At 36.2% G+C, this 25,601-nt stretch overlaps 1 protein-coding gene across 3 annotated transcripts in view; it reads right to left on the bottom strand.

Moving 5' to 3' along the window:
- The window catches only part of LOC149573187 (uncharacterized), a 74,483-nt gene extending 49,622 nt beyond the window's left edge, over positions 1-24,861 (bottom strand). Inside the window, exons 1-2 of one of the 3 annotated variants that reach the window (XM_089814364.1) lie at positions 24,518-24,861; positions 20,498-21,829 (exon numbers count right to left, since the gene is read on the bottom strand). In XM_089814364.1, coding sequence (XP_089670490.1) covers positions 20,498-21,795 — 1,298 coding nt within the window. In that variant the 5' untranslated portion in view covers positions 21,796-21,829; positions 24,518-24,861. Of the gene's footprint in view, positions 1-20,497; positions 21,840-24,517 lie in introns of all 3 variants that reach the window. The other 2 variants (XM_089814365.1, XM_089814366.1) reach the window with 2 other exon arrangements.
- Positions 24,862-25,601: the final 740 nt, after the last annotated feature.

The raw sequence follows: 25,601 nt of genomic DNA, 5'->3' as shown, positions 1-25,601 counted from the left end.
AATATGAGAAAAAATTGGTGTGTGAGTTGCAGCTCCGTTTTTGGCATTTGAGGATGTCTATCCTCTCTTGTAACATTCTAAACGTCATTCCCTTGGGGTTTGGCCTTTGAAATTCTTTGTTACTACCTTCATTATCAAGCAATTTAGTTGCATTTCCAACTACAGGCAGATTTGGTATTTTGCTCATATCTTCTTCACTACTTTTCCGACGCTTATGCCGCTTTGAGGGAATGATATTACGAAGGGAGTGGACTGATTGAAGGACAAAGCACTGTAGCAGCAAGTTCAAAAGCATGGGCTGAAGTATTATGTCAATACTGCTGAAGTAATTAGTGAGTTGATAAATCTGCCATGTATTTGGTTTTATGAATTCTGAAAATAACATTTTATTAGCAGCAGTTCATTTCCACTTTGCATATAATTGTAGTTTCTTTCTTGTTTATGTTGTATGATACCAATTCCATGCACAAAACACAACAAACAAATAAACGTTTGATTTCCGGAGTTATAAGGGGTTTAAAACATTAAACGGAGAAATAAGAGGTTGAATGCAAACTGTTTGACAAAATTCCTTTCAGCAAATTGGTTTAGTTTTTTGGGACATCCAGGGGTGCCCATTACACTTAAGTAGTCCTTGACTGAACCTTTTCTTCTAAAGTGTATGCAACATCAAGATAACAATGTGGAAGTAATATAACACAAACACATCAAATACACCTTAAGCCATACAAATACAGTTTCCATTTCTCAAGGGTTCCTTCAAGTTGAATAACATGTATGAAAGTTTTATTAATTATATTTGATCTTTAAGCAAATCATCATCATGAAGATACAATAAGCATCATCTTAGGACATATCATATGACATCATCATGAAAGTAACTATAATCACTCACTAAGAACATATAAAGTATCATTGTTGCAAGTAATCATCACTATCGGATATAATCAATTACTCTACATATCAAAGTATTGCGTTTCAAAGATCACTAAAACTCATGTGTTCACAGAAGACCCTGATAGGGTTTAACAAAGAAATCTATAATGATAGCAAAAGGATGGGTCTAGACCACTCTAAGGAAGGGTGATAGGGTATTACATCAATATAAGTTCTATTTTCTCAAAGAATTGCCACTCTAAGGTCATTGGACCATTATTGCCAAAGTTGGACAGCACAAAATACAGTGCTTGCATTTGTAAACCTCGGCAAAGGTGGCACTATGCAATGGTATAGTGACCATCAGCCACATGGACAAGAAGTGCACGTCTAGTCATGGGGGGTGACTCTCATAGGCGAGGAGTCTATAGGTTGTGACTAACTAAGATTGTTGTGTGTTTAAATGTCAAAGACTTGGATGGCAATGATAAGGTCCGAACCCAGTTTTACATCTTTTGTGTAGGGCCAAACCGCTTTTGAAAGGAAGTTGCACAGGAGACCAAAATGTCAATGGATGGGAGGTAAAGCCTCTAAAAATGCTCTCCCTCTTTCCAAATGAAACAGTTTTATATTATTGGCTATCTATTGTCACATGAAAGAAATTTCTTTCAAATATTGAATTTCCTTTACGTTAATATTGGTTTAAATAGTTATGGATGTTAATGTTTGGTAGCTTCAGTTGGATAAACCTTGAGACTAAATTGAAGATATATATATTATACATGTGAGATATATATATATATATAGCTAAATAATAAATTATTATATTAATTAAATAATATTGAATAGAGAGAGAGATCATTGCACTTGGAAATCATATACTGAAGAGGCAATGTCATTACATTTGCAGCGAACTTGAAAACCTCAACATGGTAGAAAATTCAACATGGAAACATGTCTCGTGATTAACATACAACCAACCCTATGAAGTTTTATGAATAATATAAATGTAGAATTTTTACAACAATGAATGTAGATACAAAAGGATGAAACAATGTCTTGAAAGCCACCAACAAATTGAAGAAGGGGCAGTTTAAAAATGAAGCAATATGTGCTCGATTAGCATGTGCCATGTTGACAATGACAGTCAGTTTGACTCAAACATTTTGGGCATTGTTTCAACGTAGCAACAAGGAGCACATGTTTTCAATGTTTCGCAAAGGTGGATGCAAGTTGTTCATGACTTGCATAGGGGACATCTATCTACCATGTCACGGGGCTAGCTAAGAAGCCCATGGTTAGGATCGAGCAACAATTCATGTGATAATTGGAGGCAAGTTTGCAAAAATATAACGCGCATTTGGGGCCTAATTAAGGGGGGTCTACGTGAGCAAAGAGGGCTGACCCAAATTTGATGCAAATTAGTGAATACACAACAGTTCAAGTCCGGATATCTTGTTTGCGAAAAATGGAGTCTAAATGAGCAAGTTACGACCAAAAAACCACATGTAAGTCAAAGAAGAGTTGGAAGGGCAAAGTAAAAAAAAATTACCACCTCAGGATCCGTGCCAAAAAGTCATAAAATCACCGCCTCAAAAAACGTGCCCAATCTAGGAGCAATTTTTTTTTGCCTTAGATTTTAATTGTATCCAAATTGGACAAATTTTCTATGACAATAGGGGTTTTTGGGCGCTCTGAGCTCAACGATGGTGTCCGTTTGAGCTCAAAGTGACCTAAAAATCAATGAACCCCCAAATCCCAAAAAAATTACTCTGAAGAACTGAAAGCCTCTAAAAAAAGGACAGATCTAAAAGTCAAGCCGAACTTCTCATAAATAGAATAGGGGCATGAAGATCTAGAGCTCAGATACCATGTTGAAGTTGATGAAAGATCAACCCCACAGCTCCCAAGAATCACCTGCATGCAAACACTTGTCACAGAAAGAGAGAAGCAAAATCTATGGAGGTTGGAATTCCCATAGCCATAGATGAGACATTCCTAATGAGAAAAAAGAAATTGCTATTATCAAAAGTGAATGTGAATGAATTACAAAGAGAGATCAATCCTTATAAAGGAGATCAAAACCCTAACAGGGATCTAACCTAGGTTGCATGATAAAAATTAATAAAAGAATTAATTATTATATACTCAAAGTTTACCTTTAGTAAACTCGAGATAATAAGTGACTTAATAATTAAATCAATATGATTTAATAAATAAGAAAATACTTTATTAATCTAACATGGATTGCAAAGAAATGATGGATCACAAAGTGTGATCTAAAACATCAATACCAATAATTATATACACAATTGAATCCAGAAACAGATCATGTATGTCAAAAATGGATTGTGGAAACCTAATAAAATTCAAAGAATATGCTGCCAACTATGACACAATTTAGTTAGCACCCAAACAGAGCTCGTCCGAAAAGGATTGGTTCTCCTGCAACATTGTGTATAGCTATTCAGCATTAGAAGGAAGAGATCGGCTTGTGGAGTATGTACTATCATAAATGGAGACAACTTAGCATCCGACCGATAGAAGTCTTTAGCACAGATTTCAATAAGGAATGTTGGGATTCGATCATTCAATGACCATAGAAAATATTAGCAATAATAAGTTTATATGTTCAACATATAATATTCAGAGCCCTATATCCACAAGGTACACTTTCACCAAATGGAAGGGCCTCGAACCAATGCCACCCCCCATAAGAGATTGAAATGAATTAATATTATTATTGATAACCGCTTTAGTGGGGAGGACAAAATATTGGGAGTTTACCGAGCCAATAATGGCAAATAGTAAGGTATGTTTTATGGGCAATGTTTATTTTATATTCTTTTATGTTTAATAAATATTATATGAGATATTATAATTGAGAATCTATGTGCCATATGAATTATATACATTCATTCAAAATGATATTTAATAATTTGACATGAAGTTTGTTAAATATAAAGAGATTCATTATGGGTGTATGAAAGGTAAAGATTAAGTATTATGTTATCTTACTTCTATTATTGGAAATATAAAATAGAGTTTCGTTAAAATTATTTATGTTATTGTTAGTAATAAGCATGAGTTAAATTACAAACATCTTAATTAATGTTAATATTCTTATTTGTATTTTCAATACATACTATAAACGCTATTTGTCTTGATCTTTTCCACTGAGAATGTTACTATAGAAAAAAAAGGGGAAGATTGATATCAAACTTAGAGGGAGGCTAACACTTCTTCAAAGGCAACTTTGGATGAGGAGCTCAAATGATTGTATTCAAAGGGAGTTTGAAAGTCATTGTGTGTGACTATATTACTTTAATGGGTCTACCACCTGTGCGAAGTGACAACTTCTGAATGATCATCACTTGTATTTGCAAAAGTTATTGGAAGGTGACGATCTTACAATAACTTTAATTGTGATACAATTTATGTAAATATTGAAATAGATCATGATAAATTATTTCTTGTAAATCAACAACTAAGTGTTAGATGTCATTCACTTGACAGTCTATAAGTTGTTTGTATAGATATACGATAGGTGCTTGGTGAATATCATGTGTTGATATTTTGCAGGCCATTACCTTATTGAGTACTTGATGAATATCATATGTTGATATTCTGATAGTCTAATACTCACAATATTGGGTGAATATCATGTGTTCATATTCTAATAGGCCAATACTCATGATATCAAATGTGATATCAAAAGGGTGGAAATCTTCTAGTCAAAGATTTCCATAAAATTTGCTATTTCATAGATTACCAATGGCATAATATGTGTTTATCCTCCCTAGCTAAGAGGGAGTGTTCATGTTTGATAGCTTCAGTTGCATAATCCCTAGGACTAAAGTAAAAATGTATATATATATATATATATATATATATATATATATATATATATATATATATATATATATAGTTAAATAATTACTTGTTATATTAATTAAATAATATTGAATAGATATGTCCCATGAAAGGACATGTCTCTGCATGTGTTTTCCACAATATAAAAGAGAGATCGCTACTACTGGAAAACATATACTGAAGAGGCAATGTCAATACATTTGCAGCGACCCGGTAAACCTCAACAATGAGAGTTTTTCATATTAATGTGAAAGGGAAATAGTTACTTTTGTTAAAAGTTAATTGATAGAAAAGCTTTATTTCCTATGAAATGATCAATATTTGATTAAGAATATAATTGGTTAAGGTTCAGCATGTCACACATGCATGTGTACCGGTGTTACTACTAAGCACGCTTGTTATGCAATCTTTCATAATATGCACATGTTGTACCTTGAAGGCTATCATAAGAACACTTCATTTTGTGCATAAAATGATCATAGGTGTTGCCTTGTAGTTTCATTGCATGTCTTGTTTCCCTCTCACTATTATCATGTGAACTTGGTTGAGTTCAAGTGAATCTAGAAAGGATTCATAAGTTTTGGTGTCATTATGGGTTCATTCTAGACACCCAACAAGCATTGTATAGTGCTCAAATTGGTCTTTTTGTCAATTGGAATGTAGTTGAGTGTGTTATGTTTGAATTCAAGAAGTTTAGCTTGAGTTGGCTATGCTTTAAAAAGCACATTTCTGCCCTAAACAAAAGAACTTTTCTGGTGAACAAAGCACTCTTTTCTGTGAACAAAGGTGCCAATCCCTTGCAATTGTGTGAACTTAACTCCAGTTTAGTCTTGAGAGGATCCTGGAAGTCCAAAGCATCTGTTTGACTTCATAACAGTTGCATTGCAAAGCTTGATGAGTCACAAAACCCTTGAAGAAACTTTTGAAAGATTTGGAGTTAGTTTTGGATGGTGTTTATGGCATTAGAGTCCAAGTCGTTATTTGATAGAGCTCGTCAATGACACCTAGGACCCAAGAAATTGTAGCGAGGGTCTTGCATAAGTCAAAGTACCTCATGTATCTTGTCTTAGGTGTTAAAAGACCATAGGACATAGGAAACTTTAAGGAGGGTCTTGAGTCTAAGTACCTCCCACATCTTGTCTAGGGTGTTAGAAGACCTTTCCATTACTCGTTTGAATGTCATGGCTTCTAGAGTTTGCACCTTTTGTTTAGACATTTCACATTAGAGTTTTAGGTTCTTTGAATTGTCAATCTTATTTTTCCCTAGAGTCTTATGCATTCTTTCTTATTAGTTACCTTTTTCATCAATCATTTTATGTCTATGCCTTTGATCATGGTTAATTGGTCGAAAACCTAAGTGTCAATTCAATGTTGCATGGTTCAAATTTGTTAGGTAAATCTCATTTCTTAACGACAACCACCTTTTAACCAATGAGATGTGCAAATTACAAGTTTTGATGCGTTGGATAACATCACCAGATGTGAAGCTCCTAGACATGTTAATAGCCTTGGGGAGGTGCAATTAGCCCTCATAACTATTGCAGAGGCTTCCAATCTTGTGATGGACTGTTAACTGCTTAACAGAAGTCAAATCACATCATCGCAAATGACAAAGGAAACTGTCAAAGGAGGCTGCAATTATGCAATAAATCATTAGAAGTTATAACAAATGCTAATCCCATGGTCACAACTAAAAATAGCAATCTGCAGTTTGCTTGAGATGTTGTGAGATGCTGCCAAGTGTCATGTCAAGAATGAAGATCACACCATTAGAGCAAAGAATGATGTCAACACAAAAAGGGTGTAATTATGCGAAGATTTGCAACACGTCACTTTCAGCCCCACATTTTAAAGGAATAGAATGGAGGTCACATGATCTCAGATTCGTAAGTAATGCTAACAAATGGAGTTGTCAAGCTGTGAGGGTGTGATTGAACACCATGTGTGTAAAGTGGGCCAACAAACGAAAGTAAGGAAAAGGTGATTGGTGAGATGTTGTAGGTAGTCGAGGAAGATTACAAGAGAGACTCAAATTGCATGATCGTAGGGGTTGACAACGTATGATGGAAGGTAAATGTGATATCGCAAAGGATAACATGTGTCTGACAGAATGAAAGTGGTTTAGGGACAGGTTTCATAAGATGACACCTCCGCAATACTAAAAGGTGAGTGAGTAGGTAGAGATGGTGCGATGTCGTGACATGCTATCATGTGTTGAGAAGATGAAATTTCATAGCACCACAAGGTGAAGGATCCAATAGATGGAAGTACCCACAATATGCAATTGGGTGAGATGTGTTAAGTGGACACATGAAAGAAAAGGTTTTTCAACCTCAAGGTATTTTGAGTTGTTATCTAATTTAAAAGGGTTAAATGAATGGACTATTACCACATCAATGCCATGCTAGGCAGAATGCCATGTTAACAAGAAGTCTAAGAATTTTGAATCCATCATGCAAACCACACTAGAAGGATCAACAGCTGAGATTTAAAAGGAGATATAGCACAATCAATGACGAAGTGTTCAATTCATGTGAATTTATTTTGAAAACATGGTGCAAAGGAATGCAAGTTGGTGATGAATAAGTACAAGATTTTTGCCATAAATGTTACATTCGCATTCTCACAAACCAAGCAAGAACAAGAACTAGTGGTAGGTGAAGTACTCTCAGAGGCTTTCAAGGGTTTTGAATCAGCACAAAAATAGCGAGTTTGAACTTTTCTTTGAAATGTTCACGAAAAATTGAAAGTTTAAGGGTTATTCCTAGGGTAATTGTGGAAACTTAACTTGTTGCCCTAGTTTTGGAGGGTTTGGGGTATATCAAAAATGAGTGGGGAAAAACCAGCTGCCTCTAGCACTAATCAGAAACCAAAAAAAGGGCCAAACATCAAGATTTTTTAGATTTCTCGCAAGGTCTACCTCAACGCAGTTTGTAAATGAGTTTGCATGGAATGATGGTTGTCATGATTGTAGCAAGGCCAATACTAGCAACAGCTATAAATAAAGGTTGGGCTTTATTTCCCTTCTTCTATCAAAACTGCATAAAGCCGACACCAGTATGTAATCCATGGAACCTGAACCTTGCCAAATTGATTGTAATTGATGTCTTATGGATGTGGAATTCTTGAGATTACTGGCAAAAGCATATCACCCTACATCTTGAAGCACTAGAGGAGGAGATGGAAAGGCTTTGGTCAAAATTTGTAGGAAGAGCATATCAGAGGCCTTTATGGTTTTTGGTGCAACATGTAATGATATTGATCTGAAGATAGAGAAAAAAAAATTCCAAAACTTGTAGTGTTACTCTTAGGCGAGCTGAAGAGCCTAGATATAGGCCTAAGCAACACAACCGTGAGCTTGAGCTGATTCCCCTCACAGGTATGGAACAAGAGCCACTGGAAATTGATTCATTTGAGTTCTATTTTAAATGCACATACCACGGTTTTGATGTGCAGAAACGGATACCTATTGGATTGATGTGTATGACCGTGACAATTCAAAACCTTGATGTGAACATTGATTATGATTTTGTGGACTATCTTTTTTAGGAGATATATGAGGGATTCGTCAGAATCCAGAACAAGTCATGGGTTGCTAGTTTCAGGCACTATTCACTATTGTGTCATTTGATTTTATATTTCAATTCTGAACATGTAGACCCAAGATGGAAGCTGCAAAAGATTTATGACACAGGTAATAGTGCTCCCATTCAGTGTTGGACACATGTGGGATATGAATTGTTTGAGGCTAAGTTATGTTTTGTTTGAAAAAATGTGTGTTTATGTGCTTTTAAAGCGCTTAGGGGTAGAAGATTTCTTATATGTTGCCCGTATTGGTGAAGACTATACTGAGACCAAAGGCACAGGTCCCCAACCAGCAATTTTATCATAACTGGGGGGATTGGTTCTACAATGATGAGGCTGTCATCAGAATTTATGGATGCCCGATGCCCACAGCCTCCCCATTAACTGCCTCTATTTGTTCCACAGAGAGTTGTTGTCATGGAGTTGTTTTGGCAATTGTTGTTCATTTTAAAAGAATATCTAGCAGAGCAGAAGAGAGGCGCTTTCTTGCCTTGACTTATCAATATATATGAGGTCGCATTGATCACAAGGCCATCAAATCTATTAATACTGTTCTGAAACAGTATAAATTGGAGACTAGTGCAAATAGGTTTTGTGATCCAAAGGTCTGCATTGGCCTTGTATGGTTTAGATTGCTTAACAAAATAATTACCTATCCACATGATGTGCTATATGAAGAGGATGTTGTCAGGGATTGATCCTCAAAGACACATGTTCAGACCAGAAGGAAGAAGTGGAGAGATTTAATCTGAGGAGAAAAATTAATGAGGGATCTTGATCCCATCTTCCTTGGTTTCTTTCCAAATTTGAATCCCCTTCAATGAATTGAAGCTATGATGCAGAATTATGACGAGTTGCAGAAAGCTCCCACAGGTAAGAGGGAAGACCTTCACCTCCATCCCCTCCATAGCAACAAAAACTAAAAGGGATTGTTATTAAAGAGAAGAGAGATGATACCATATCAATGCATAGGGCTAGCCCTACACATGAGCTTGAAGCCAAGCGACAGAAAGGTTACTCTGTTCCAGAAGAGAAAATTGCTGACAGTAAAAGGTGAGGGCAATGATAATGACATTGATCAACCCACAAGAAAACTTCAGTGGCAGTTAAATGATATCACTAAGGACAAGATGAATATATTCAAGGAAGCTCCTTTAACCAAATTCAGTGATGAAAGACTGATTGCGACTGACTTAATTTAGGGATTTGCCCCCTTACTGTCACATGCATAAAGGCAAAAGTACAGATTGTTGTGTCATTGCTTACCTTTTATGAGGGAATAGAACAACCAGTTAAAGCTGAAATCCAGACATTGATAAAACTAGAGCAGCCACTTATACCAGCTTTAGTGGATAAGGTGAAGAATAAGAGTCGAGAGAGATGGACAGATGAATTTGATCTTATTGTCCCAATGGTTCAGACCTTAATTATTGGTGATAGGGAGATTAAAATTGATCAGTTTAACAATATTAATGATAAGGATAGTGAGCTTTGAAATTGGGTATTCTATGTTTATTTCAGATGATTGAGTAGTGACTAATACCAGATGGAGGGAGGTTGTTAGTCAAGTTGAACAGCTATAGAGTTTTTAATGGTCCCATAAATTTGATGTAGATGAATTGGAGAATGAGTTTCTGACGAAGAAAAGTTAGTTGAATATGGCATTACATTTTTTAAATTTCGACTTTGCTATATTGGTTGTATCTGTGATGACAAGGCTATTAACATACTTCAATCAGTTGAACAATTATTGACATTGGATACCTTGCCCAGACTCGGTTATGCCAAATTGTAAAGCAGTTTGAAGGTGACACGATATGATCAGTACCTTTGTCTATTTCCCAACTGCCTTTCTTTGTTTTCCTGTTCAAGTTCTTCATCCAGTTTGTCGAAACATCACCAGGATTTCCCACTTCTTCTTCAACTAGTACAGTGTTTGATTCTCTATTTTTTTAAGCATCCAGGATTAACAATCCTGCAGGTATCTTTCGCTCACTGGAGATTAGTTAAAATAGAGATAGAACCTTTACTGCTATGATTTGACTTGTAAAGGGTTTGAAGCTTGTTGCATTCTCTATCCTCTAAAGAAAATCCACAGACCCTGTTTATTTCTTTTGAAAATGTAATCTATAGAGAGCAAAATAGAATAGAGGTTATAATTAGACTGTTACAGTTAAAGCATTCTAATGTATGAATTTTCAAATACAAAGACAAGTCTGCATCAAAGGGGTGTTATATGTCATAATGCTCAAACATTTCATTTGAGCTCAATATCTGAGTTCATCTATCTGTTGTTTATGGATTTGTGTCAACCATTTAGCTTTCTTTCCATGAAAGGACTAAATGCTTAAAATAATTAACAATGAGTGTGGCAATGTAGTTTGATCTGTAAGAAGAATTTATGACAATATGGATTTAAAGTAAATGCAAGGCATTATATGGTAATCTGATTTTGAATTGTTTTTACATTGTTGGGGGAAAATGAATGTGATTTATCTTATTTGACTCTATTGCCCAATGGAATAGCCAATGGTCTTGAATGTTTTAACTTTTAAGGGATACAGTTAAGTGGGGAATCAAAATCATTTTAATTTCATGTTGTTAGGTGTAAGTGTAGATTAGTATTGTTCTCGGTAATTTTAAAGTTAACAGGGCTTGTGCATTGAATTGGTGCAATATGAACACCCATTACATTAAGTTTGAGAACCATCCACCTCTGGGGTCTGCAAATTGCTCTTTAAAATGATTTTATCTTGTATTACAGATCTGTGAATTAGGACTACCCTCTAGAGTTTGGTGGAGCTCAGAGTGTAGAAGCTTTTCATACCTTATTCTCTGCACTTTCTTATCTTCAGTTTGTTGATAGTCACAGATTACATGTTCTGGATCTCCAATCCCATGTTCTGGTATTGTGTTTCTCCTTAGTGCTAAAGGTAGCAAGAAAATTTGCTAACAAGAGACATTTCTTAAGTATATTAGGGAATGTATGGGATACCATCAAAACAAAAAAAGACAAGAATTTCCAACAAGATTATTGTAGCCCTCAACATCCTAATTATCAATAGAAGAGGACTTCCATGGATTTTATCATCGCTCTTCCACAAGTGCATGGCAACAATTGCAATTTTATAGTAGTTAATAGGCTCACTAAGTATGCTCATTTTTATTCTATATGTTCAAAGTATAAACCATCACAAGTCTTTAATTTTTATTTAGAAGTGGTGTTTAGACGTTATGGGTTGCCTAAAAATTCATTACTGGTGATATGGACAACAGGTTCCTTAGTTTGTTTTAGCAAGAGCACTTTTGATTGGCAAGCAGAAAATTGACTCTGTAATATCCCTTTCACTCAAGGAATATTGTCCAACACTTGTATGCTGCCTTTTAATGCTAAGAAATTTGCAAATGATATTACAATGCCTCTTACAATGAACTAATATGCTAGTGCAATTCTTTTGGTACTTTCAATGCATATACATGGAAACTAGATATGGAATGCATACCTACAACCAACTAACATTTTGACAAACAATTGACATACAACTATTATGCTGATCATATATGCTATTAGTTGGACATTTCGTCAAACAAATGATATGCAACATGTATCTCCTTTATTGAATTCATTCTCATGTACAATGTTGCTATGAGTTTGCCAAGACAAATGGGCTTACAATAATGACTACAGTAATGCCAAAATCTAATTCTGAATTATCACAGCAAAATCATATGCCTAAAAAATTACAATGCTAACTACTATTTAGTTGCAAGAGGAACCTGATGATAGTGATGCCCAAGGATGGAGATGAATCAAGCATAAGTATTGTAGCGCGGCATCGTTCTTGCATACTGTAGCAGCCAATAATAAATGTATGCTCCAATTTAAGCACAAATAGAACTCCTGAACTGAAGCTTTCCTGAATACCAAATTCAGTGGATATTTCACCACCTCAAATGTTTGCAACACTAAAGAGTTGCCATTCTCCAATGGCTGACTGAAATTGGAAACCTTAGTCTCTTCTCCCAACTTTATATCAAATGCAATTCACAATAATCAGATGATTAACAATGAAGCTCTCACCTCTATTTATTCTTTTCCTTCACCCTTCTAGAAAGAAATAAAATATTATTTAATTGCATTCTCTAGAAGCTTCCTCCTTTCCAATACAATAATTAATTGTAGTTCTAGAAAATGCACTCTCTAGAAGCTTCTCCCTTGCAATACAATAATTACTTGTGCTTCTAGAAAATCAGATTAATTAAATATAAAGTCACCTTTGAATTTTAATTTTTTTAAAAGACTTTATAAGAAATTAATTTAATCAATTTCTCCTTATTTCTTCACTTAGCCTTTGGAGAATGTAAAGGCTAAGAACTCCACTGAGTTGCTAAAAAGATGTAGACAGTACAGTCCGCCCTCCCCGAAATTGCTTGTCATCGAGCAACTTCAAGTCCGAATATTGCAAAATCTCCTCATTCTCCCATGTCGCATCGTCTACTGGCAAGTCCTTCCATTTCACCAAATACTCCCTCATAGCACGCCGCCTCAAGTTTCTTTCCCTGAAATCAATGATAGCCTCCGGCACCAATACCAATTTTCCCTCATCATCCAAGGGTGGAAGCACTGCAAAAGGAACAATATGATGTCCTAGCACCTTCTTGAGGCGTGACACATGAAAAACATTGTGCACCTTACTCTCCGCCGGCAAATCTAACTCATAAGCCCCCTTTCCCACTTTCTTGATAATCCTGAATGGACCATAGTATAGTGGCTTAAGTTTCTCGGCACCACTCTTCTTGAGGGTGGATTGACGATAAGGCTGCAACATAAGATACACCATATCTCCAACCTCAAAAGTCCGCTCAGTCCTCTTCCGGTCTACATACTGCTTTTGTTGATTTTGTGCCTTAGTTATATTATCCTTGAGAGTCTCAACAATGTCTTCACTCTCCTGTAACAAATCACCTACACTAGGCACTCTACTATCACTCAAAAGTAGATCCATAAAATTGGGTGCCTCATACCCATACAGGGCCATAAAGGGTGACATCTGAATAGACATGTGATAAGTGGTATTGTAGCAATACTCACAAAGATAAATCCACTTTACCCATGCCTTTTGTTGTCCTACTATATAATTTATGAGATATCCCTCCACCCAGTTATTCACCATCTCCGTCTGACAATCTGTTTGAGGGTGGTGGCTAGTACTCGAAGTGAGCTCTGTCGCACACAACCTAAATAGCTCCTATCAAAAGTGACTCATAAACCTATTGTCTCTATCACTTACAATGCTCCGAAGTAAGCCATGTAATCTAAATATCTCCCTGAAGAACAACTCTACCACCTGTGTAGCAGTGTATGTACGAGTAATCGAAAAGAAGTGTCCAAACTTCGTAAGGCAATCCACAACCACATATATGAAGTCCCTGCCCTGGGCTCTAGGCAGTCCTGTGATGAAGTCCATAGATAAACAATATCACTTCCAATCGTGAATCGGAAGTGGTTGTAGTAAAGTGTTCCTCCTTATTCTGTTGGCAAGAGGGACATTCCATAACATACTGAAGTACTTCTGCTTTGAGCCCTTTCCATGTGAAGCCCTATCTAATCTGCCAATATGTCTTGTAGAAACCAGGATGTCCTGCCATAGGTGAATCATGAAAAAATTTCAGAACCATCCTCCTCACTGCTGAGCTTGGAACCAAAAATATTCGCCCTTTATAAATGATGGGCTCATTCACAAGGGTGTATCTGTTGTAATGAATAGTTCCATCTATGAATCCGATTGTCCACGCATCCTTTGCATACTCTGCAAGGATTAAGTGTCTCCAATCCTCCGATATATTTGTCAATAAGCTCAAATGGGGCCTACATGATAAAAAATCAGCAACTAGATTCTATGTCACCTTAAAATATGTAATATCAAAGTCATAGGATTGTAACTTGCTCACCCACTTCTGTTGCCTATCATTGAGATCTCGCTGCCCCAAGAAGTGTTTTAGGCTATTATAGTCGATTTTAATACAAATTTTGCTACCTACCAAATATTGCCTGAATTTAGCCAAAGCATGCATTATGGCTAACATCTCCTTATCATATATGCTGAAGCTCCGCTCTGGCCCTCTTCATTCCCTGCTCTCATAAGCAATAGGGTGCTTCTCCTGCATAAGCACCACTCTAATGCTCTCTTCGGAAGCATCACAATGCAGCTCAAAAGGTTTGTTGAAATCAAGTAACGTTAACACTGGACAGGAAGTCATCAACTCCTTAAATTTCTCAAAACACTCCTATGCCTTAGGAATCTACAAGAAAGCTCCCTTTCTCATCAAATTTGTCAAGGGTGATGCATGCCTGGAATATCCATCTACAAACCTCCTGTAGAAACCGCATAATCCTAGAAAGTCCCTCAACTGTGTAAGGTTTACTGGTGAGGGCCACTCCACAGTGGCACGAATCTTTTCAAGGTCCATGTGTACACCTTCTGCACTGATGATGTGACCCAAATAAAACTCTGTCATACCCAAATCACATTTCGACTCCTTTGCATACAAGGACTCTCTGCGCAATATATCCAACACCGTATCAAGGTAAACCAAGTGCTCCTTCCAAGATCTACTGTACACCAAGATATCATTGAAGAAGACAAGTACGAATTTCCTCAACTGAGGATGGAAAACCCTACTCATTGTTGCCTAAAAAGTAGCAAGTGTGTTAGTTAGCCCAACTGGCATAACTATAAACTCAAAATGGCCACAATGACATCTAAAAGTTGTCTTCTCAATGTCCTACTCTCTAACTCTGATCTGGTGATAACCTGATCTCAAATCTATCTTTGAGAAGAAGCAAGCTCCATGAAGCTCATCTATCAACTCATCGATCCTGGAAATAGGGTACCTATTTTTAATTTTCTTCCTATTAAGCACCTTATAATCAATGCACATCCTCAATGTCCCATCCTTCTTTTTCACCAACACCACTGAAGAAGCGAAAAGAGACTTACTTGGTCTAATGTGGCCCATAGCAAGTAACTCCTTTATGGTTTTTTCAATTTCATCCTTCAACCTCTTCGGATGCCTGTAAGGTGTAATCATGATGGGCTTAGCCCCCTCCTCTAACTCAATGATGTGCTCAATACCCCTGTCTGGTGGTCTACCTGGTGGAATATCACTGAACACCTTAGAGTGTTTAACTCTAAGCTCTTGAATATCAACAGGATATTCAATCTTCTGTTGTCCCTCCTGTGATGGCATTAACATACACTCTACTGCCCACTCTATCTGATCGTGTCGAATCAATCTAGCCATCCACCAGAACGAGACCATTCTGAAATCATTGTCCCTAATTGCCTTGAGAATCTGTGTATTCCCATTCACTTTAAACCTCATCTCCATCTCCTTGAGATTTAGAGTGAACTTACCAATATCATGCAACCAACTCATCGCAAAGACTATATCTGTATCTCCCATAGGCACAACATAGAAATCTGCCTTAAAGGCATAATTATTAACTTCCAAAGGGAGTCCAGTGATCTTACGATCACAATTGAGGATGTAGTCATCAGCTAACCTCACTATAATTCCCCCAAACTCCTCTGTTTGTATGCCACACTTCTCCACCAACCTAGCATCAATGAAATTATGGGTGGCACCGATATCAACCAAAGTTATAACTCGCTGTCCAGCCAGTACTCCTCTCATTCGAAATGATCCTTCCTGCTTAATACTAGTGAGACAAGCTTCCCTAAGTTGCTCATCTCCTTCCCCATCTACGGACTCCATTTTAGACAAGTTTTCAGCCTTATCTTCCTTTTTTTCACCATCTATTTCCTCTATATCAGACTGCTGGTCTGAATTATTTGATTCTGATTCCTCATAGTATGCCCACATAATTATGTTAGCTTTGCCCTTTGGTCTAAGAGGACAGTCATGGTTTGCATCATAATGTCCCTTACAGTAGAAACATAATTTTTTCTTCCTCAAATCATTTAATATTTGCCTGTCAAAAGGTACTAGAGTTTTATCTTTAAAATCATTTTTTAAAATCAGTCCTCTGGTTTTTTATAAAATGGTTTGTTATCCTTTGTGGAAGATGCTCCTTTGGACTGAAATTTGTTTGTTGGGACTGCATATTCCATACTTCTTTCCTTTTTCATAGCTTCTTGTAAAGAAATGGGATCAAATGCCTTTATCCAACCTCTCAATGGTTCGGATAGGCCCTTAATGAAAAAAACTATCAATCTGTGCTCTGAAATGTTTGGCACCATGACTGCCAACCGGTGAAATTCACCAATGAAATACTCCAAGTTGCACGTTTGTTTTAGTTGTGCTGATTCCCGGAAGTAAACCTCCAGATCTTTCTTGTCAAATCTTTCAACCAACCTATCCACGAAGTCCTAGTATGCTGTCACCTGATTATGCTGAAGTGTTACCATACCATGGTACCACTAGTCATGTGCTACTCCCTCCAAATGCAAAGTGGTGTATTTGATAGCTTAATCTCTATCACTGGCCTCAGTGCCAAGAATGTGTCAAACTTATGAATCCAAGCTTGAGCTGTCATCTTACCACTCCCATCAAATGTAGGCATAGTAAGCTTGCCTGTAGCCCTCTTCAGCTCACTATTTTGACCCCTAGGCCTCCTATCCTGTCTAAGTGACCTGTAATGTTCTCTCCTCTGATTTACAAAGCGTTCAAAGATCATCCTCTCTTGAACCTACAGTGCCAATAATTCTCATTCATCATTTGCAGCCATAAGGATATTTGTAAATGTCTCATCCTCAACTCCCTCTGATGGTTCCTATATTGGTTCCTCTCTAACAAAAGTGGGTCTGTCTGCTGTTCTGGAAAGAGTTCTATGAGTTCTAAGTGATCCCACTGCACTCTTGTTATCCCCTTGTTCCAACTTCCGTCTATCCTGTGGGTTCATGCACTCAACCATGGTGGTGAGTGCCTGCAAAGCCTAAGCCATTCGCTCTTGTCCTGTAACCATTGGTCTAAAAAATTTCCTTATTTCCTGATCCTCATTCCTATTGTCTCTTGGTGGGCTACGCTCTTATCTGTCACCCATGGTATCTAGTTGCCTGATAAAATCTTGTTCCCTATCAAACAAAGCTCGCCTAGTAGTGAAAAATCTGTGAGAGCCAACCCCAGGTGGTTTGTGATTGCCAAACCCTCGAGATGGCGGGATTTAGCTCTGATACCAATGTAATATCCCTTGCGCTCAAGGAATATTGTCCAACACTTGTATGTTGCCTTTTAATGCTAAGAAATTTGCAAAGGATATTACAATGCCTCTTACAATGAACTAATATGCAAGTGCAATTCTTTTGGTACTTTCAATGCATATACATGGAAACTAGATATGGAATGCATACCTACAGCCAACTGACATTTTGACAAACAATTGACATACAACTATTACGCTGATCATATATGCTATTAATCGGACATTTCCTCAAACAAATGGTATGCAACATGTATCTCCTTTATTGAATTCATTCTCATGTACAATGTTGCTATGAGTTTGCCAAGATAAATGGGCTTTTACAATAATGACTACAGTAATGCCAAAATCTGATTCTAAATTATCACAGCAAAATCATATGCCTAAAAAATTACAATGCTGACTGCTAATAGTTGCAAGAGGAACCTGATAATAGTGATGACCAAGGATGGAGATGAATCAAGCATAAGTACTGTAGCGCGTCATCGTTCTTGCATACTGTAGCAGCCAATAATAAATTATGCTTCAATTTAAGCACAAATAGAACTCCTAAATTGAAGCTCTCCTGAATACCAAATTCAGTGGATATTTCACCACCTCAAATGGCTGCAACACTGACGAGTTGTCGTTCTCCAATGGCTGATTGAAATCAGAAACCTTAGTTTCTTCTCCCAACTTTATATCAAATGCAATTAACAATAATCGGATGATTAACAATGAAGCTCTCACCTCTATTTATTCTTTTCCTTCACCCTTCTAGAAGGAAATAAAATATTATTTAATTGCATTCTCTAGAAGCTTCCCCCTTTCCAATACAATCATTAATTGTATTTCTAGAAAATGCACTCTCTAGAAACTTCTCCCTTGCAATACAATAATTAATTGTGCTTCAAGAAAATTAAATTAATTAAATATAAAGTCAATTTTAATTTTAATTTTAATTTTTTTTAATGACTTTATAAGAAATTAATTTAATCAATTTCTCCTTATTTCTTCACTTAGCCTTCAGAGAATGTAAAGGCTAAGAACTCCACTGAGTTGCTAGAAAGATGGGGACATTACAAACTCCTACCGCTAGCTATCATCGTCAAACAAATCAGCAAAAACAGATTGTGAACAAATGGACCAAAGGATATTTAAGCTGTTTTTTAGGCACATTAGGGAGAATATATTATGCCAACAAAACTATTAAAGCCCTTACTCAGTTCTAATCAAAAAGAGATTGTGAACAAAAGGACTACAGGAAGATGTTGTTAAGCACATTAGAAAGTATATGGTATGCAAGCAAAAGAAAAGAAAATAAACATTCCCAGCAAGATAATGCATCCCCTACCCATTCCTCATTAGAAATAGGAGAGTATTTTCATGGATATTATCATCAGCCTTCCACATGCACACCAAAAGAATTGTATCTTTGTGACAGTTGACAAAATCACTAAGTATGCTCATTTTTATGCTATATCTTCCAAGAATATGACACCACGTGTGACTTTTTCCGAGAGGTATTTAGCCTTCGTGGGTTGCCTAAAATTTCATTATCATTGATAGGGATAATAAATTCCTTAGCTTGTTTCAACAAGAGCTTTGTTGATTGCAAGCACAAACTTGACTCCTAGCAATAGCTATCAACCTTAAACAATATGAAAATAAATATTGTGAATATATGGATTGAAAGATATTTCAGACACCATCTCAGGTATCAAATAACATGGATTTAGTGGCTTTATCTTGAAAAGTATTGATATAATGCTTCAATACATGTCCATAGGTGTAAATCGGATCCAAAGTCCAATTTCAATGCAGTGTTAGCAGGTGTTGATTAGGAGCAGCATATGTTTTATTGCTTTGTCATTTGTAGTTTAAACTTGCAGCTTTCGGGCATTTTATTTATTTTTCATATAGTACATGCACATTGGCAATGAGCACAATTAAATTTTGTTAATTTGCTTGTCAACTTTCATGTGAAATCTCAATTCAGCCTTAATCTTATGTTTAAAATTCTATAATATATCTGATAAATGCTTTATCATTGTCATATGAATATTTCAAATTTCCTAAATCTTTCAATCTTCCCTATTTTTTCAGTCATCAACTGCCATGCCCTAAAAAAAACCCTTATAAAAAATTCATCCCAAGGAACATCCTCTTGTCTCCTCCCATCTCTATCCGACAAACTTAATATATCATAGATGTTTACACTTGATGTGAGTTATATTTCCTACAACTGGATAATTTGTGCTTTCACATGGCACTCCATTTATCATCCAACATAGACAATATTTTATTCTGTTATATGATAAATATCCTTTACTTTTAAAAATCACACCATATGTGTATCCTTGTAAAACAAAATTAGCTGTGGAAACAATCTAATTCAACTGCTTATTTAGGTATTTTGCTCCAACTGTGGAAGCAACACTAGCCGCAGACAATTTATAAATCAATATTCAATATTGTAATCTGATATCTATCATTATTACTGTCAAACACATTTGTGTGGATGCAAGTCTTTCAAGGTGCTGTTTAAAGACCAAGAGAATTTATCTTCAAAAATGAAAACTATAGGAAGCACAATGAATTTTCATCTAATTGAACATTATTTGTTAAAAGAAAATAATTATATGGCAATCAGCAGATCTGTTTGCAAAAACATTATTTAAATTAGCATTCCAATCTAATACATATGGCATACAGATTGCACTTCAGAGTCGGGCCTCCTTTTAAATACAGCTAAAATCATAATACCACTATGCAATGCCTCTTCTCACAAAGGCAAACATTACCATGCTTGTAAAGTAAGGTTTGCCTATGACAAAAAAGGGAGAAAATCATAGATACCAGACTCAAAAATCTTTAAAATGCCACTCCATCCTATGCATACACATTTGTACTTCACTTTTTTCACAAGCTCTGAATAGTGAGGAGAAAGAAGAATGATACCTTATATACTTCCGGCATTCGATTATGAAACGACTATCTTTCTTTCTAACACCCAACAGAACCTTCCAACCTTTAGGGAATCCTTGAACAAAGTCTTCAGCTTCCACAATCTTACGTTTCTTTCTTTTGGATGCCCATTCCCCACCCAGATTCTCAAAAAACACTTGTAGATCTGCCTCTGTTTCTAAGGTTCGAAATCTTCTCTTCAGTTGAGGTACAAATGGTTCTCGCATACCCAAAAGCTTAATGTCACTACAATAAGCAGAATTTTGTGTCACACAATTATTCATATCTGTTGATATTTGGTCACTCTGCGAGCAGTTACTTGTAGTTTCATCCTGTATACATCTCACAACTGTTTTAATAGTATCAGAGGTGACATCAGCTGTTCTATCATTCTCAAAAGTTACATTCCAAATGGTTGTAATCGGGCTGCAGTTTTTCATTGAAATATCCTGTGTATCCCCTGGTTTTTTGAGCACAAGTTTGTATTCTGCATTAACTTGCTGTCCCTTCCGTCTTGCATCCTCTTTTGTTCTCAGCTTCTTTTTGGGTCTATCCAAACATTCATCCAATATAACCTTATTTCTGTCCATATCCAGACATGTCGCCTTTGATGCCTGCTGCATCTTTGCATCCGAAATAACACTAGCATCATCACAGATTTTATCTTCTATCCTTTCAATAGAACTCTCAATCTGCATATCCTGAATGGTATTGTTACTTTCAACTAGCAGTAAACTGTCCTCTACTTTGGGTGGGCATATATTATCAGATTCATGGTCAAGAGTACTATTTGAAGAGGGATTGCTGGCACTTGCTGAGTTAAGGGAAGGAAGATGAGTTGACTGCAAAGCAAATGCATCTTCTTGGATTTGGTGTCCAGTAATTTTAAAAACAGAAGGACGCTCTCCTTTCATTAAAAACTGCCTCAGCAGCTGCAAAATATGATTACTAGCATTTAGATCAGATGCACCTTCATGGTTCCTTCCACCTCCAATTGAGGGTCTCGACACACTGAGAAGCCCTGCTCTCCGTCTTGTAATGCCACCAAGTTGCTGCTTTCTTCTCTGAGATAGACGCAGCCTTGAATAAGTTTGCTTCCGACTACCAGCACTCTCATGAAAAATAGACCGGTCTATCTTAGGGATCACAATATCATCAACCCGCAGGTCCAAATACTCATCTGAACATTGTGCCGCACAATTGATTTCATCTTGAGACAAATATCGCAAATCTATGACTGGAATTTTATGAAAATCAAGATGACTGTCCAAATCATCCAAAGCTAATGCCATCACCTGATGCAATAAGTCCCAATTGATCTAGCACCTGTATATAACTATAAAAGCTCGATGACTGAAGAAATCACTCAAAGTACTAGATACTCTTTGCACTTGATCAAAATTATGATATTTAAAATGTTAAACTCTTCTGAATCACTAATCATAAAAGTTAGGTCAATGAATAAACAACTCTCATATTATATAATCTAAATAGCTAGGTCAAAAAATGTTTAATTATCACAACATCAAACAAGTTACAAACCAAGAAGGGATCAAGAAGATAGATCAAATGCATTGGATAAAGGATGAATTGACTCTGATGCAAGAAATTTTCAAAAATCAGCTATATAACAATGCCAAACTGTTCAAAAATCAATATTCATGAAATAAGGGCCATTAACAGAATAACAATACCAAATACTTTAATATAGTCAATACTTAAAAGTTAAAAATGATATCAGTTCATATTCAAATTGTAGAAATCTCTTCCGCAAAATACACGAGATTCTGCACAGTTAATTAGGTGAGAGACAAAACAGTTTGCAGAAAGAGTTCTGTATGGTTGAGACCTTCGGAAGGGTTTCCAAGGATTAACTTTTGATGGAGCCAGCAGAGGCAACCAAATCTTGCTGGAGACGGGTAGTAATTAGATATGAGCAGTGGTTTTCTTAATCTTGGTTGTTGAACAAATAATGGAGCAGAGAGGGATGCTATAAATTTTAGGTTTTCTTTGGCCTCTTCGCTTGGATTTAAAAAATTCCCGGTTGAAAAACACTCTTTTAATGTTATTAATGGTCTCCCTAGAGTCAATAATCCTAATTAGAAACTTCCACATTATTGGGGAGGGGCGAGGACATTTGTCCTTCTTATATGTCATTGTCTTCCCCCATTGGTAAGGGGAATGGATTTGATGGCATTAGATGGTCAGACCTTAGAGAACAGAGAATAGTTAGCCTTAAAGCCACACCATAGGCAATCTTTTGATTCTTGCATAAGCCACATGGTGGCTTTTAGAGTTGTCCTTGGCAGATTTTGTGATTGTTGTGAAAGGGTGACGCTCAAGACCCATTTTGAGTACCCATTTATTTAGACGGAAGGGTCTCTGATAGATGCATAAAAATATCTTCCTGTGCAAGGATTTGGCTGCCCTCAGGCTTGTTAAAGCAGCGATGAGGAATGATAGTGCGGGTGATTCTTGCTGTCTGAGGTCAAAGATCTCCACTTGGAGAATTTTGTTCAGGAATAAACCTCTGATGATATAGGCATGGTGGTCGAGACTTTTTTTCTACCAGAATAATCTTCTGATTCAGGACTGGTGATGAAGGAGCAAAAGGAGAAAGATGAAAAGGAGGTTGGACCCTCCTTGGTTGGTGACAACTATAGTGGACATTAGTCTGGACGGATAGATAAAATTAAAATTTACAGGAAGCTACACGAGTTACAAACGGACTGCTCTGATTTGGGTAAAATTGCAGTGAACTTGATGGTGACTGATGCTGAGGTGCGTGGTTGGACCCTCCTTGGTGACAACTATGGTGGACATTAGTCTGGACAGATAGAAAAAATAAAAATTTACAGGAAGCTACACGAGTTATAAACAAACTGCTCTGATTTGGGTAAAATTGCAGTGAACTTGATGGTGACTGATGCTGAGGTGCGTCTGCAAGTATCTAACATACTGACTATGCTGACCTTGGATTCCGAAACATTGTCAAGATGAAAGAAGTGGGGAGGTTTTCCAGGGCATAAACTTCCTTGCACTCTGTAATTGGAAGGGATGATGGGACTGGTAAAATCTCTTAAGAGCAAGATGGGTTGGTGATGTAGTAAGTGCCTGGCTGGGATGTTCCTTCTGGCTTTGGTGTTAATGAATGGAAGCCTTCTAAGTAATCTTCTACTCTTGGTCTTTTTGATGATCTGTATTTGACGTGATTTTTAAACAAATAAAACATTCCTATTCAAAGGATTTACGTTTTGTTGTAGGGGGAAGCCCCAGAAGGTCCCTCGCTATTTCATAAAAAAAATACACATGATTCTTTACCCAGAGTTTGATGTCAAAAAACACTAAATAATAAAAAATGTTACACTCTTTTGAATATCTGCTCATGAAAGATAGGACATAAAGGAATGCCAATTACTAAACATTTCAACAAGATTAGTCCAGAAAAATGGCGTCTTGAAATGTTGAACCATGAAGCCCCTTATAAACAAAATAAAGGAATCTTTTTTCCCCAAAATTGGTGTTAATGAGCATGAGATAAGTATATATTATTGGCTCGGTCCTTGATAAAACTCATGGAAGCACCGTGCATTTGTGTCTCACTTGCCAAATTTCTCTTCTGTTTTGAAGTTCGAACATTAAAGATCCTAACACGGTGCACAGTGACCTCACAAACGAGCAATCAAAACTTTAAACATTTTTAAAATCGCATACATTTCATTTTCGCTCATTTCCGGACCTTCAGAGTTTTAAAAAACTAGCACACTGTGATCCGAGAAGTACAAGTGCACAATATGAACACCAAACGGAAGCCTCCAAACATTGAATTTCTCTTTGTTTTATTAAATTCCAAAACAAAAATTAATAAATCTTACTATGAATTCAAAACAAAATTTATTTATTTTCAAATAAAAAAATCCTAGCCTGAATTTGCACAAAGAATCACCAAAAGAATATATTACTGTGCTACATTGTCACGAAAAAACTAACCAAAACAGCAGTAGAAACCCTTACCTTCAAGTGCCGACCAGGATTCTTTGATTTCGCTCGTATTCAAATCCTAAATAGCATGGAGCACAAATTTATTTCTTTTATTTTTCAAATGAGTATCATAATTTTCGTTGTTTTGTATACTAGTCGTGAATTCGCAGCTTGTCGTGAGGAAATTCGAATATTTTTTTTCTTAAGCTTCTAATATAATACAGAAAAAAATTAAGCAGGGTTTCTTCGTGGCGTAAGGTTAAAATAAACTAAACCCTAGTTAATGTAATTTTCCCGGGCGCGAAAGTCTAAATCCGCCCGCCTAGGGTTACATTACATGTGGAAAGGACGGGTACAAATAAAGAAATTGGGAGGGACGACTTCAGCTTATTATAAAGAACAACAATTATAAGAACATGCATAGCCGATAGGGTCTAATAGTTGCGTCGTAATTTTGAAGTTGTGTTTTTTAAGGTTTTAAGTAATTGTTTTTTTTATCCATAATTAAGTTTTAAGAAATATGATTGTTTTAAGTAATTGTTTTTCAATGTAAACATTTTCTTCATTTTTACTTTCATTTCTTCTTTGTAATTTTCACGATTTTAATTATAATTATATTTAGTTTATTTCTATTTTGTTTTTTTGACATGTAAATGAACGTCAATTTTTTTCAAAATGGAAAATGTTTACATTAAAGATTGTTGTCGTTGTAGAAAGCCTCTGACTTAATTAATTAATCGTGGGGTTTATATCACCCGAGATCTAAAGAGTTTATCATAAAATAATAGCAAAAACATTAGTGAAAAAACATATTTTCATTGTTATTATATTTTTTACTCTTAATTCATTATGCTCATAATCTTCTTTGACGTATTATGCCCATTTCCTTAATAATGTTTGTGCTAACTTGATGCTCATAATCTTGATAAGTAGGAGATAATCTTCATAATCTTCTTTAACTGGTTCCTTTTTCAACTAGTATTGATGTGCCTTACAATATTCAACCTAAAAATCTGTAGTGCCTGCCCCTAGTTTACATTTTCAAGCTACATTTCTGATATCATTGCCAAACTCTTTTAGGCCAATTTATGTTTGATGATTAGTATTATTATTTTAG

This window comes from Cupressus sempervirens, chromosome 2 (assembly GCF_028749045.1).
Source record: "Cupressus sempervirens isolate cs-2001-9-10 chromosome 2, ASM2874904v1, whole genome shotgun sequence".
NCBI classification, from domain to species: Eukaryota; Viridiplantae; Streptophyta; class Pinopsida; order Cupressales; family Cupressaceae; genus Cupressus; species Cupressus sempervirens.
This window is presented reverse-complemented; position numbering and strand designations above follow the sequence as displayed.